General features: G+C 48.7%; 1 protein-coding gene across 1 annotated transcript in view; it reads right to left on the reverse strand.

Annotated features, from left to right (window-relative positions):
• Window positions 1-15,533, reverse strand: part of LOC117710383 (uncharacterized) — a 79,058-nt gene that overhangs the window by 37,324 nt on the left and 26,201 nt on the right. The window contains 11 exon segments of the mRNA XM_076935276.1: window positions 102-181; window positions 359-383; window positions 385-525; window positions 1,659-1,822; window positions 4,608-4,699; window positions 4,965-5,147; window positions 5,833-6,014; window positions 6,864-6,966; window positions 6,968-7,017; window positions 12,905-13,011; window positions 13,418-13,576. Of these exon segments, the coding sequence (XP_076791391.1) occupies window positions 102-181; window positions 359-383; window positions 385-525; window positions 1,659-1,822; window positions 4,608-4,699; window positions 4,965-5,147; window positions 5,833-6,014; window positions 6,864-6,966; window positions 6,968-7,017; window positions 12,905-13,011; window positions 13,418-13,576 (1,286 nt within the window).

A 15,533-nucleotide genomic window follows, 5' to 3' on the forward strand; every position in this document is an offset into this window, starting at 1 on the left:
TCTTTAACATCAGTACTGGGGCGGGGCCTGGGGAGCTTTGTTGGTCCAGGACACCAGATGAGGCAGGCCTGATGCAGCTGTGCCAAGAATACAGCACAGACCTTGATGTAATATACATCCCTGTTGTCAAGTGCCAGCTCCAGATGGCCCACTCGTGCACTCTTGAGAACCTCCATCTTACCTGGGGACAAGGTCAAGTTCGGAGGCCGGGGCTCCAACTTCTAGCCCATTTTCTATCCCCTGAGCCCTCAAACGGACTGGATCTTGGTCTAGAACCCAGAGTGAGTGTGTGGCAGCCACACTGCCCACGTCAGCAGATGCCAAGAGGTGAGGTTACCAGGGAGAGTGCTGTCCTCACCGTCCAGCTGAATTTTTTTGGGGGGGGGGGGAATGCAGCAGCTTGAACCAGCACTTCCTCTGGGGCACGATGTAGCTGATGTCCACCCCAACATCTCTGGCCACTTCTGACTTGGGGGTACCCATGAAGAGGTGGGTTGTGGCTTCTTCAGGGAGCCAGCTCTCCCTCTGCAAACACAGCAGGGTTCCTGAGAAGAGACCACCACTCCTCTTCTGGAACAGGACCTCCTGTCCTTGCAGGGAACAAGCCCAGGGAACAGACTTCCTGGACTCTGAACTGAGAGAGGCAGGTTGCAGAACAGTCTGGCGCAGGATTCTTGTTTTTCCCTCAGTTGGAGTCCAAGGATTTGTTCTGTAAACGCTCTCCCTCTGAGCTACACCCAAGCCTCTCCAGGTCTTGATTGACAGGGCAGACAGCCAGAGTGAGGGATCCACAGTACACAATCAGTTCTGTCTCATCCCAGATGAGCCCTGGGACAGGTCCCTTCTCCTTCTTGTATTTTACTATGTGCCGAGGACATTTGCAATTTGCCCCCACCCCATGACATAGCCTTGAGCCAAAACCCTACCATCCTTTGCTTGCTGTTACCAACTCTGCTCCTGAATTCCCTAGGGTGAGAGTTGGTAAGGCCAGGCCTTTTCAGTTCTTCTCTGGGCCCTAGGGCCTTTGCTTAACAAACTTTCTTTTCCCAAAGCCTCTGCATGCAAAGCTGAGAAAAGCAGCTTTGAGCTCAAGCTGATAATAGAGCCCCGAGCAAGGCTGAGGTATGGCTCAGTGGGCACTGCAGGCCTTGCATACATGCCCAAGGCCCCAGCTCCAACCCCTACACTGCAAAAGAGCCAAATCAAATACCATATCCATATTCACTCATTTGGCACTTCATGTGAGCTCAGCATGAAGCATGGGGACCCCTACACATGCAAAGCTCCTGCCCCTTGGGGCTGACACATGAGTTGTCCTGGTAGGGAAATGTGTTCTGTGTCAAATGGTCAGGGTTGGGCTACCTTTAATGGCCTGTGACAATACCTGAGGGAATGCAGCATATGTGGTTACCTGGGCATTGGAAGGAAGAGTGTCTCAGGCACAGGAAAGAGTCAGTGCGAAGGTCTGGGCACGGGACTGTGCTTCACACACTGAATGAGAGTTAAGTCATGGCCCTAAGCAGAGATTAGTATGTGCAAAGGTCCTGCAGCAGCAGGAGCCAGCTCAAAGCATCAGTCAAAACCTGAGTCTTTGTGCCAAGTGAATGAGGAGATCCACAAGCTAGCTGGGAAGGAAGGGGCCATTCCACACTGCCCACCTGGAAGTGGAGGGTGTAGGCAGCTTCTAGCACATGCAGCTGAAGTCCTGGGTCCTGCTTCTTCAGAATCAAACCCATGAACACAGGCACTGAGAGCAGAGAGGGCTGACCAGGCCCTGGCCAGGCCATGCTAGTACACAGCTGCCAGCCCCAGGTCTGGGACCCTGCAAAGACAGTTGAGTGACAGCTGTAGTCAGCAGAGAGCTCTGGGTGTGCTCTCAGCTGCCATGTTAGCATCCTTCCTGAGAACCAGTCTGTATAGACATTAATCCTGAGAGATAGGACTGTGTAGACCAGGGCTCCTCTGCCCCAGCACACTATTGACTTATGAGGCCCATTGCTCTTTTGAGAGTACTATATATATTATGCAGTGTTCAATGGCATCCCTGGCCTTTACCAGTGAGATGCCAGGAGGCACTATCAATGCCAGTTACAGCAATTTTACTAGCCACTCCTAAATGAAGCCCTGGCCTCTATCCAGAGGCAAAACCAACCACACCGGGAACTGCTGGCACAGATTTCTCTCTCTCTCTCTCTTTCTCTCTCTCTCTCTCTCTCTCTCTCTCTCTCTCTCTCTCTCTCTCTCTCCATGTGTATGCATGTATATGCATGTATGACCATGTAAATTAGGTACCCAAAGACTCCAGAAGAGGGTGTCTGATCCCCTGAAGCTAGAGGTACAGGTAGTTGTGAGCCTCCTACTGTGTGTGCTGGGGACCAACCTCAAGTTCTCTGTAACACAGCAAGTGCTCCTTACCACAGACTCATCTCTCTAGCCCAAGGGTGATTCTTTTTGTTTTGTGTGAGACAACATTTCTCTGTGTAACAGTCCTGGCTAGCCTGGAACTCACTCTGCAGACCAGGCTGGCCTCAAACTCAAAGAGCTCAACCTGCCTCTGTCTTCTGAGCGCTGGGATTAAATGTGTGGACCACCACACCCAATCCCAGGATTTTTTTTCTTAAATATTATTTTATTTTAAGCTAGATAGGCATCTTTCTCAGGAATGTACCAAAATGACTTGCTTATGGGTTTATAGTTTGGGATAAACATAATTAACAAAATAATTTCATCTCTATTGTACAGAGCTGCTATGTAAATTTATAGCTCTGTACAATAGAGATGAAATTATCTAGTCCTAGTCCAGTCTGCTCAGCCCAAGGTCCTGGAAGCATCCCCACTTGGCTGAAGCGGAGATGAATAAACCGGCCAAGAAAGCATGGAGACCCCCTCCTGGATTGGTGGATCCTGAGGGACTTACATGGCTTTGCACAGAGTGTTTTGTAAAGGGCTCACTCTGATCCTTTGCAGAGCTCTGTCACTTAAGAAAGCATCGAGAGCTGGGCATGGTGCACTTGGACACTCAGAAAGCACAGACAGGTGGGTCTCTGTGAGTTCAAGGCCAGCCTGGTCTACAGAGCAAGTTCTAGGACAGCCAGGGCTGCACAGAGAAACCCTGTGTCAAAAAACCAAAAGAAGAAAGAATGCAGCTGCTTCTCTCAATCACCTGAGAGGGAGGGGGAGGAGCTAACTCCCCTCTGATCCTGGCATCTGATTGGCTTGTTACTGTTGGCCAAGTGCGTCCTCTCTGCCCCTTAGGAAATGAGCCACAGATCTGTTTTGTACAGTCAAGCAATAAAGCCACTTTAAATAATTAGCTTTTTAAAAGAGGGGGTAGGGAGGAAATCGAGGAGGTGGAGAGGGAGGGAGAGCAGAGAAGGAGGGCTGGCAAGACAGATCAGTTGGTAAAGGTGCCTGCTGCCAATCCCAACAGTCTGAGTTCTATCCCCAGAGCCTACATGGAAAGAGAAGAGAGTTCCCCAAGTTAAACTCCTCCTTTTAAAACACACACACACACACACACACACACACACAGACACACAGACACACACACACACGGGGGGGGGGGGGGGACGGACAATTTTTTAAAGAAAGGAAGGAAGTAAAAAGTACCTAAGGAAAAAAATTTAAAAAACACACAAAAAAGAAAGTGTGTGCCGAGGAACATATTCTGTCTCTAGTCACTAAACACGTTCCTTACATTACTTAAAAACAAAACTAGCGCCAGGTGGTGGTGGCGCACGCCTTTAATCCCAGCACTTGGGAGGCAGAGGCAGGTGGATTTCTGAGTTCAAGGCCAGCCTGGTCTACAGAGTGAGTTCCAGGACAGCCAGGGCTACACAGAGAAGCCCTGTCTCGAAAAAAAACAAAAACAAAAACAAAACAAAAACCTAGGATCAGGAGTTTGAGGTCCCCCTTTAGCTACATAGAAAGTTGGAGACCAGACTAGGCTGTCTCAAAAAAAAAAAAAAAAAAAAAAAAAACCCAACCCCCAAAACAAACAAACAAAAAATGTAAACAAACAAACAAACAAACAAATGAAAAAGCATCTGACTTGGAGTGTAGCTCAGCTGTGTTATAGTTATTTAGATTGGGCTAGCCTCTGGGCGCGTCTGCGAGGGATTTTCCAAATGAGGTTAAGGAAGGAGGGAAGGCCTCCCTAAATGTGGTGGGCAGCAGCGTCCAGTGGGCTGCAGTCCTGGTCTGAACAGGAGAGGAGTGAGCCCTGCAGCAGCTCCCACCCCTCTCCGCGTCCTGACCAGTTGCTTCCTGCTTCTGTGGCCCTGCCTTCTCCTCAAGATGGGAACTACAACAAATCCTCTCTCCTTAAGCTGCTTTTGGAGGCAGGAGTATCAGGAGCTCTGCTGCTAGTGAGTTTGAGGCCAGCCTGGGCTACATAAGACCTCATCTCAAATAAACAAGCAAAAGTAATTCATCAAACACCCTTGTGCAAACATTTAGAAGTGACTTTGGCATGGTACTAGGAGCCAGGTTGCTAGGAGGCTAATTAAATCTCAGGGGCACAAATACTTTTGGAGAGAAATTTGAGGTTGTCCCCTCCACTCCCAGGATACCCATCTCAGACTGAGAAGCAGAGCCCAGCTGCCTACCTTCATCACTGGTACAGGACTGGGACTCAGAGAAGGTGTGACTGTCACTTAAGTTCTTCACAGTGTCCCCAGTGACAAGATACAGCCTGGGGCTAGAGGAAGAGGAAGACAAATTGTCAGCAAATTGTCTTTGTGCACCTCAGGTCCTGCAGGCCACTCCCCAGGAACCTGCCCCATCCAGCCCTTCCCTCGCCTTGCAGGCTCCACCTCTGCATTCAGTCCCCAGCCCTCCCATTTCTTCCTATAAGCTCACCCCCTCCCCCACCCCCACCCCTCACCCCTCACCTTCAAGCCACTCCACCCTCCACACTTGTAGGCTCTGCCCATTGCCTGATCCCCCTGTGGTGAAGGCCCCACCTGAAGCTGAGTAGCTCCACTGAATCCTCTGGGGCATTCAGATGCGCTTTGAGGTCCTGACCCTTTCTAGCTTGGATACTGCCATCTAAGCCAGCGGTGACATGGACACGGGTCAACCATCTCAGCCCAGCCTACCCCAGGATCCCTGCAGTGCCCATCTGAGCCAAGACCTACAGGAGGGCACTAAGGAAAAAAGAACAAGGTCCCTGCACCCACTGGCCCACCTGCCGCACAGTATTCAGCCCTCACTGTCACTAGCCCATCTTACAGATGGAGACACTGAGTCTCTGAAGGACAGAAGTACCTCTCACTACCATTGCTGGGGGTCAGGACACAGGCAAGATAATTGAGCCCTACTTCTAAATCCCACTTCCGTCCCCCTACCCTGGACAACTGGTAGGGAATGTGATGTTTGTGTTCTCAGTCCCACCTAGAACCCACAGCTTGGCTGGGGGGTGGGGGGAACGTGGGCAAATGGCTCAGAAATGAGACCAAGACTTACACACACCCTGTTCTGCCCCTTCTGTGCCACATGGCCTGATCCTATGTCAAATTCATTGAATCTGTTTCCTCACCAACAGAGGGATTAAAGAAGGGCTTGGGTTCGGCTCCCATCAGCTCCCTTGGGAGGCAGGATGTAGTGATCCTGGCCTCTGGTGCTGACTCCCCTGTACAGCCCTGATCGCACAGCTTCTCCTGTCTAAGCTTGTCTTCTTACCTGCAAAGGGACCTCCTAGCCTGAGATGCCCTCGCAGATGTTTGGCTGGCAGGTGGGCTGTAGAATGGGTGCCTCCCCACAATGTGTGTAATATCCAGTACCCCACATCCTCAACTCCCTACCCACCCCCAACTTGGAAAAGTCTGTTACCTGGGCTTGATGTAACCCCTCAGGGAGAAATCCAAGAGTTGCTGGAAGTCAGCCACTCCTTGGATACTCCTGACTGTAGCCAAGGCTTGTAGGCTGAGCCTGGCTGGAATGCCAGACACCGTGGGAAAGAAGACCTTCCCCAAAGCCAGGTTCAGCCTCCGGGTCACCTGCACCTCCTGCCCCTGTGGCCAGAGAACCATGGTGACAACCCACAGCCATGTATAGGGACAGGTGATCTTAGCACAGGATGCCCACGTATCCAGAGATACAGGTCGGAAAAGTAGAGCCATGAATGTGAATGATTGGCCCGGGGCCACATAGCAAGCAAGGATAGAGCCATCCTGGGAATAGGATGGTCTGCTTATTGATCAAAAGCTAACTAGGCAGGTGGGGACAGTAGGTGTCTCAGCTGACCCAAGACACATTCTTCAGTGTGTCCTAGGCAGACCTGAGCACTAACTTCAGTGGGCCTCTGAAGGAAGCATGCTGGTTTTACTTAACATCTCTGTTTTAAAGCTGGGATGGGACTCAGTGCAGAGCACTTGTTGAGCATGCATGAGGCCATGTGCGTGCAAGCATGCGTGTGCGTGCTCGCGCGCGCGTGCGCGTGCGCGCGCACACACACACACACACACACGCCAGCACTAAAAAGATAAAAAGAGATAAACATCTCTATGTCAGAAGCTAGATCTATAACAGGGCCCAAAGTGGGAGGTGGAGTGGGGGAGGCCTTGAGCTAAACTACCACCCCAAATCCATGTCTCATGGTCAAAAGGGCAGGGGACAGATGAGAGAAGCAGCTAGGACTGGGGTTAGAGGACTGTAAGCAGAGGGAAGGGGATGGAGACAGAAGACACAAGGCAGGGGCACAGGGCTGAGGACAGAGACATGAAGCAGGGCACAGGGCTGGGGACAGAGACATGAAGCAGGGCACAGGGCTGGGGACAGAGACATGAAGCAGGGCACAGGGCTGGGGACAGAAGATGGAGACAGGGGTGGGACAACAACAGTGGGGAGGAGACAGAGAATACCTTGAGAAGCTTGGTGGCAAGTTCAGCCAGGTGCAGAGACCAGTGTCTCCTGTGGCCACTCAGAGGCCCACAAGTGATGAAGCTCAGATCATGACCGAACACTGACACTCAGCTGGCAGCTTGGTGCCTGTCTTGCCCTGTACTGCTGGGCTACCTGAGGAAGAACCCAAATGACAGAGAAGCAAAGCTGGGTTAGAGTGGGCTGCTAGAAAGGTCAAGGGCATGTGGGGCTCAGCCCACCAAACACACATGTTCTTTGACATGCATGTTGCACCCATGACCCAGTACAGACACGACTTCTTAGAACAGGCAAAACAAGAAACCAGCTCAGACAAGCTGCAATGAGCTGAACTGAGCTGCTTTCCCTGGTTCCCACCTCAGCATCCCCTTTTCAGGTCCTTTTCAGCTACCTGAGCTGCACCAGGCTCCAGCCTCCCTGACTCCAGGCCTTGATGGTCTCCGCATCCTTTATCATTTTTCATGGGGTGTACTCTTGGTTTTGCAAGTAGACTTTATTTTAACATTTGAAAGTTTGATTTTACAGAAAACCCAAATCCAATCTATCTTCTTTGAAGACAGAAGTAGTAGTTTGTCCACCCACCCCTAGGTAAGGGGGCAAGAATGAGCTACACCAAGAGGTAGCCACCAGTTGTAGTGGGTGCCCCTTCCTTTGTCTTGCCAATATGGAGGTCGTGTCTGTTGTTACTCTCTTTGTTCTTGAGATGAGAGAATAGCAGACTGAGGAGAGTGTGTTCTAAGACAAAAATGTTTTGTTTTGTTTTTGAGAAACAGAGTCCCATGTAGCCCAGACAGGCTCTAGCCCTCCCTGGTGCTGAGGCTTGCCTGGAAACCCCTCCACCTTCCAAGTCCTGGAGTTACAGGCACGTGCCACCATGCCCAGCTAGAACAAAGTGTTTATTCCTAGCCCACCTGGGCTTTGGGCTAACATCTGGTCCGTGTTTAAACATGTCAGTACACACCCAAGCCACCCACATTGCTGGCTCTCCAATATACACAGAAATGGCATTTTACAAGAGCAAATGCTATAGGCAGAGTGCCCGTGTCGGTCCCCACCCTCCAGAATACACATGAAAAGCCTGTGCTCACAGTCTCTGCTAAAACAGTAACTAGCAATGGGACCTGATCACTCAGCAGACAGGCTTCGGGCTACAAGGCAAATGCCCTAATGCACTACACACACAGCCCACAGAAGCACACCCAAGACCACTCTCAGCACAAGTTTTCACCTCATTTTATCTGTTGGCATGGGGTCTCATGTAGCTCAGGCTAACCTCAAACTTGATAGACTGAGACTGACCCTGAATTTCTGATCCTCCTGTCTCCATCTATTGACACTAGCGTTGGTACTAGCATGTACCACCACACAAGTTTTTATGAGGTGTTGAGATCCAATGTGCTCTAGCAAGGTGGAGGGCAGGGGGATTGTCACTTTGAGGTCAACCTAGCTACACAGCGAGGTTTTTATCTCAAAACAAAAAAATTAAGTTCCATAGGGGCTGGGAACATAGCTTTATGAATAAAGTTCTTGTTGCAAGCATAAATAACTGAGTTTGGGTCCCCAATGCTCAAGAAAAACATAAGCCAAGCACAACAGTGTACCCTTTAATCTTGATGTGAGGAGGCCTGGAGGCAGGGAGGCCGAGGCCTGGTGCAGTTCAGGTGGCTGCATGAGATCCGAGAAGGGGATGCTGTAGCTCAGGGCTGGATCATTGCAGCTCCTTTGAGCTGGTTTCTTGTTTATGCCTGTTCTAGGAAGTCATATCTGTACTGTGCCAGGGTGCCACCATGCATGCCAAAGAACAAATGTAGAGTTTGGTGGGCTGGGGCCCTACATGCCCTTAACCTTCCTAGTAGCCCACATTAGAAAACACACACACATGTATGCACTCGCATGCATGCACACACACACATACACACACATGCATGCACATATGCATGGGTATGTACATGTGCACATAAACATTCATGCACATATCTGTATACACATATATACACACATGTGCACACATGCACACATGTACACATGTACATACATGAACAGACACGCACATATACAGAAAAGTGGGAAAGAACCCAAAACTAATCAAAACCATTCCCAGCCGAAGAGAATAAAGACATACACAGATGAGGAGAGGGTGTTTCTGAGTAATATACAATAACAGGATTTACTTCTAAAATAAAGAATTCTCAAAACCCAGTAAGAGAATAACCCAATAAAATAAAACAATCCTAATACTTGCATATACATTTTACCAAAGAAGACACCTGGATAGCAAGCAGATAAACCCATGAGGAAGTAACTATCCACAAGACTGGCAAGATGTCTCAGGCACTTGCAGGCAAACCCGATCACATGATGGAAGGAGAGAATCAAAAACCGCAATTTGTCCTCTGAGACACACAGACAGACAGACAGACAGACACACACACACACACATAATAAAAATAAATAAATAAGGTTGGGCATAGTGGAATACATTTTTAATTCTAGCACATGGAAGGCAGAGACGGGCCGATCTTTGTGAGTCTGAAGCCAGCTGCTCTACATAGTAAGACCCTGTTACAAAAAAATACATAAAATAAAATCATAAATAAGGTTCATCACCATTAGTCATTAGTGAAACAGATTAAAGTAAGAGAGTAGCCTGGCAGGATGGAGCAGGCCTGAGACCTCAGCACTAGGAGGCTGAGGCAGGAGGATCATATATTTGAGGGTAGACATGGGTTAAAGAGTAAAGGTTCAGGCCAGCCCAAGTCATGTGGAGCTTGAGGTCAGCCTAAGCTACTTGGTGAGACCCTTCTCAAAACATGCAAGCAAACAAGCAAATCAACAACTATAACAACCTGCTGGGTACCTCAGTGACCGTGGGAAGGTCCTAAGTTCCATCCCCAGCCTGGGTAGGGTCAGGGGCCACCTCACAGCCATGAAATAATGAAATAAAGCAAGAATGGGCACAAGCTTTAAATCCATGTCACAATTTACACATCTGAGAGAATGCCAAGCACTCTACAGACTACTGCTCGATGGCTCCCTGGAGTGATACAGAACAGGAAGAAGGACTATACAGAGGATGAAGATGCTTGTAAGATGGATACGATGGTCCTCACTTGTGATCCCATCAATGAAGAGGCTGAGGCAGGAGGATTGCAAGATGAAGGCTAGCCTGGGCTACAGAGTAAAACTGTCTCAAAACAAACCAAAAAGGACTCCTATGAGCATGATAGGGTCACTAGCTTTTTGATGAGGGTGACACCAGTGTTCTCAGATCATATTACATGTGTGTGTGCATGTGTGTGTGTGCATGTGTGCATGCATTGTGTATGTGTGTGTGTATGTGTGTGTATGTGTGTGAATGTACATGTGTGTGTGCGTGTGTGTGTGTGTGTGTGTGTGTGTGTGTGTGTGTGTGTGTGTAAGCCAGAGGTCAATTCCTCTCCATGTGACACAGAACCTCTGACCGAAGCTGTCACCCTGATTAGGCTAGCCTAGCTAACCACTGAGCCCCCTGTCTCACAGCACAGTACTGGGGTTATGGAAGCATGCACTGAGCCCATCTTTACAAAGCTGATTTTTGAAAGGTAGAAGTCATTGATGCCATCAGAAGTTTGCCCAGTGGTCCTCTCTGTCAGCGATGGTTAGGGATTAGAAGAGAAGAAAGAGGGGCGAGAATTCTCTGGGATGAACAGAGCAGCTCATGTTCTGACTTCACTTGTGCACAGAGGTGGGGTTTGGGCCTTTTCTGTATAGACATTATGTGTAAACAAATATCTTTTCAGCACCAGGCAGGCCTAGCTAGCAGGTGTCTACAAGGGATGCATGAACACCTAAAGCTCCAGTCTTTCCCAGAGCCCATGCCCAGAGGGGGCATTTGAACCAAACCCCCAAAGAATCCATAGGAAAATTTGCCTGAAAATTTCAAGGTTGTGCCCTATTTCCTGAGTCCCGGTGGCCCCCAGGGATCTCTGAGTGCTCCAGGGAGCTCTGAGTGCTCCAGATCTGTCTCTCAGGTCCTACAGCTCTTGGTCACCCGTGTGAGTTAGTTACTCATCAGTGAACCTCTGGCTTTTCTCTCCACCTGGGACTTCAGCTGAAAAATGCTGAAGATATCCTCCACAGTGTGCTGGGCCTGAAATCCTTCTGGAGGCAGGAAGAGAGGAGAGAGGTGGAGCCAGAGAATCCTTCAGGGCCAGAGCCCAGTCTGGACAGCTCTGAGTGTCCAAGAGAAAGGTATAGAAAGATGAAGGCCCTTCAGGAGAAAGTAATGAGTCTGGTGTGCTCTGACTACCATTCCCAGCCAGTGACCCAGATGCCAGCATGACACCTTTTCAGGCTTTCTAGTTGCAACTGCTTTAACAAGAGAAGCACCTAAAAATATAATTAGTTATTGTCTACATTATTTTTCTATGCTTGGTGTTCCATATCAGATTTGAGACAATAAAAATGGCTTTTGCAATGAGACATTTGAGATGTTTTGTTGACAATTTAATATTACTCATATTACTGAGATACGTTATTATTCTCAAAGACAAGGAATTCTGAAACAGATATTATGGAACTTTAAAATAATATCTCCATAACTCTCTGAGTGTGGGAGAAGCAGCTACTGGCTCTTCTGCCCTGGTTTTGCAAGGAACTGTGAAAAATTGGCTTTTAAAAACCAAAGAGGGGGAATTATACCCTCCAAGGTCACCAAAAGCACACCTTGCTTTTGTCTTATTTGGTTTAAATTTTTTGCAAACTGATGCTAAAGGCCAGTCTGCAGCAGATCGCCACTGGCATCCAGTCACTTCCAGCTCATTTGCCAGGGTCAAATGGAGAGACTCTCTAACTAATACATGGAATGGTCCTGAACCTATTTTAATTTGGGGTTGTGGCTTGGTCTGTGTTTTTTCACAAAAAGAAAATGGAGCCTGATGGCTCTGAAAGATTGGTCCATCAAGTGGACACATCTTGAGCCTAATAATTATGATTCTAATGATTAAGATGGCTCAAAATCCTTATCAGCAAGCTTATTTAAAATGGCATATACTCTCCACTCTTACTGGAGAGTAAGTGTTTGTATCAATACTTAAAGCCACCTACTATATACCTGGTGGCCAGACTTTGTGTCTGATCCCTGCCAATCAGCAGTTGAATTAGATACTGGAACATTCCCACTTACAACCTTATTTTCTACACTGCTTGGATAATCTTGTTGCTTTTAACCTTTGAACCTTGAATCTTAAACAGATTGGTTGCCTTCACACAGCATCGCTCTCAGCAAGCTCAGCTATTCATCATGGCAGCTTTCCATCATTATGAAGAATTGCATTGAATGGATGCTCACAAATCTTTTGGTCTGAATGTAGCTTTGGTCTATATGGGAAAGAGTGTGCCAAAGATGGCTGGTAGTCAAAGACAGGTAAGAGTGTTCTTGAGCTCCTATAGACCTAAGACAGAGGCATACATCAATAATGCTATGTATGTTCTCCATGACAGGTAATAAGCAGCAATATAGACGCCAACCTAAACCAGACACGGTCACCCAGCCACTCTTTACCCTAGATGGGATGAAATCTTGTGCCTCGTCCAGCTGCTGGTGCTGCTCATCTTAAAAAATTAAAAAAGGAGAATTGTGTCCTCCCCCAGCCTTGAACAGGCCTGAAAGATCTTGTTTACCACAATAAACCAAATAATAGGACCTAGGTGGAGTTACACACCTTGGCTGCACATACAGCCTGCTACAGGAACTTAGAGTAACTGCTCGCTGAGCTTGCCTTGAGATATCTCCTGCTGTGGCAAAGGATGGGTTCCTCCACCCATCTCCGGCAGTGACCAAGGGTGGGTTCCCCCAACCCTTCTCTGGCTGAAGCAAGGAGTTCAGTGGGGCTTTCCCTTTAAATTGAGAACTGAACATTAAACTTCGAGCCTTGATCAGAATACTTTGTCTTGGTTTCATCTTTTCTCGCCCTCTGTCTTTTTTTTTTCCAGCCCCCCTTTCAGGAGAACCCGGTTGGTCTGTGGCCACAGGCAGCTACACCTGGCCAGCAGTGTAGGAGATGAGGTTCACTATGGCAGAACAGGGGAGGGAAGAGTTGGGAGAGAAGAGGAAGGTTCTCTCCAGGTTGGCTCCCAGGCTGCCAAATGCTAAGGGAAAAGAGATCCTCAGAGCTAGAGAGGACGCCACACCCACAGTACATCCTGTCCCAGGAAAGGATCACCTTCTCCACCTGATGAAGGCTTAGGGAGGTACAAAAGCACCCCTCTGTACCCTGTGCTTCCCAGGATGCATGACTAGTTCAGGGACCTCAGCTGAAGATTCCTGCCCCTCCCACCCACTGCCCATACAGAAATCCCACACAGGCCCCTGTGGACAAAGCTCCACCACGGAACTCCATCTCCACTTTTTGAGGCAAAGCTTTGTAAGTTGTCCTGGCTAGCCCTGAACTTGCTCTATATAGTCCAGGTGGAGGAGAGAGTACCCTTAGCCCCTGTGTTCTGGGAGATTGGAGCTCTGGAGTCCCCAGGCCTTGTGGCCCCAGGTGAGCCATACTTGAACAGAAAGTAAGATCAGAATAAGACGAATATTTCCAGGTCTCTGTCTGGAACTGCTGACTGAAAATGTCCTCAGGGAAGGTGTCCTGAAGGTCAAGTTTCAAGGTGTCATCCGTCTCCAGCAGCTTCAGGATGTGGCTCTGCACAAAGGAGCCCACTGAGGCAGAGTGGCAACAACAGACGTGGTGAACCACTGGACAAGGCTCTCTGAGTCAGCCCAGGCCTGCCATGCCCCCATGCCAGGCTGCTCAGGACCCTGCCTGCTATGGTAACCGACAGGAGTGGAACTCAGCCTGTGTATGCAATTCTGATGAGTTTTCCTGATGGCAAAGGAAAGTTATGAAGTGGGACCCTTTGGCTTGAATATCAGACCCAAGTCTAAACCCCAGGTCAGTTCCACAAGTGCAAGCTGTGTTACCTCAGAATGATGGTATGCCTTCTCTGTACCTCATCTGTGAAATGAGGACACCAAATTTCATTTTAAATCCTATTCTACCCAGCTCCTTTAAAAACTTTTCTATGTGTATGCAGGTGTACATGTATGTGGATGCTATGTTTGTTTGTTTTTAAACAAGGCTTCTGACTTTTCTCTGGAGCTTGCTGGCTCAGCTAGGCTGGCTAGCTTAAGGGACATAATGAACTATGTCCCCTTCCCTGGCACTGGGATGCAATTGTGCCAACAGGCCCACATGGGCTCTGGAGATACAGCCTACTCAGGTCCTCAAACTCACTGACTGAGCCCTCCCCATCCCGCCCCACCCCCAGACCTTCATTCTATCACTTTTAAGGTCATGTGTCTGGGCCAGCTGGATAATCAAGTGGGACCCTTAGACCCTGTGGAGAGGACTGATATGCACGAGAAAATAAACAGGCACAGCAAGTCAAGAAGTCTGATCAAGCTGGCAAAGATATTATTGTTCACACAGGTTCTATACTCTGAAAACAGGATATGGGGAGGGGTAGGAAAGGAAAGAGGGCTTTGCAGGTGGAGGAAGCTAGCTGCAGCTGTGGGGTCTAACTAAGTTATTCTTACAAAGCCTTTCCGTTACCAGGGGTTCTAAAAACATCTATCTAGCAGGATGTTGTCTAAATCTAGAGATCAGGAGGACGGGTTACTAAGGTTGGTTGCTATGAGGCCTTGTTTGAAGTTCTGAGAACTGACAAGTGAATCATGGAAGGTAAGCAGAAAGAATAGTAGATAGGAGAGCCAAGGGTGAGTGTTTGCCAAGAGTAAGGCCTTGCCATGGCTTCCCACAGTCATGGAAGACGCTCATTCCAGATTTTTGAGCCTCAGGTTCCTCTTCTGTGCAATGAAGTGAGTTCAACTCATGGGGCTGTTGGCAAAGATCAGTCAAAGGCCAGTGAGTCTGACATGTCAGAGCAGACAAGTGGGTGATGTGTGGTCCATGGCGGAGACCCTGCCAGGGTCCTGCAGGGATACAGTGAGTACGTGCAAGTCTGTGGGGTTATCAGAGCCTAATGGGAACCCTGACATAGGAACCTGAGGTGAGCTCCCAGAAGGCACAGCTGGAAGTTTCTCAAACATCTAGCCAGAGAGCAGGGCTGATTTGAGAGGCAGGGAACTCATTTGTCCTACTGGGCAGCACACTGTTTGGTATCTATGACCCCTGGCTGATCCTTTGGAGGATCTACTTGGAGGCTGACTACTATGATACAAGACAGGGTCATCCCTACCCCAGCCCTCCCCTCAGCCTCAAGCTTGAAACTAGCGCTACTATGGTCTTCTGTGACCATATGTCCACAGAAGATCATTTGCATCATGGGCTTGGTTTTCTTTGTTTTGTCTGTTTGTTTGTTTTGCAGTGATGGAGCTAAAGGCCTCATCATACATGCAAAGCATGTGCTCTGTTGCTGAACCACATCCCTGGCCCTGCTGGTTTCAAAAGAACACTTGCATAGGTGGTTTCATTTCAGGAAAATGTCAAGTCATATCAGGCGGGCAGGTATGCAGGCAGGTCGCTTGGATTATTGGTGCTAATGGCCCAAGACTGAAAACAGCCTCCAGCCTTCGGTGGGGACAGGAAAAACAGATTGGGATGCATGTGAGGGTTATTTGTGTGTGCTTGTCTCTGTTATGTAGATGTGTGTTGATT

The sequence above is a fragment of the Arvicanthis niloticus genome, chromosome 6, assembly GCF_011762505.2.
Source record: "Arvicanthis niloticus isolate mArvNil1 chromosome 6, mArvNil1.pat.X, whole genome shotgun sequence".
NCBI classification, from domain to species: domain Eukaryota; kingdom Metazoa; phylum Chordata; class Mammalia; order Rodentia; family Muridae; genus Arvicanthis; species Arvicanthis niloticus.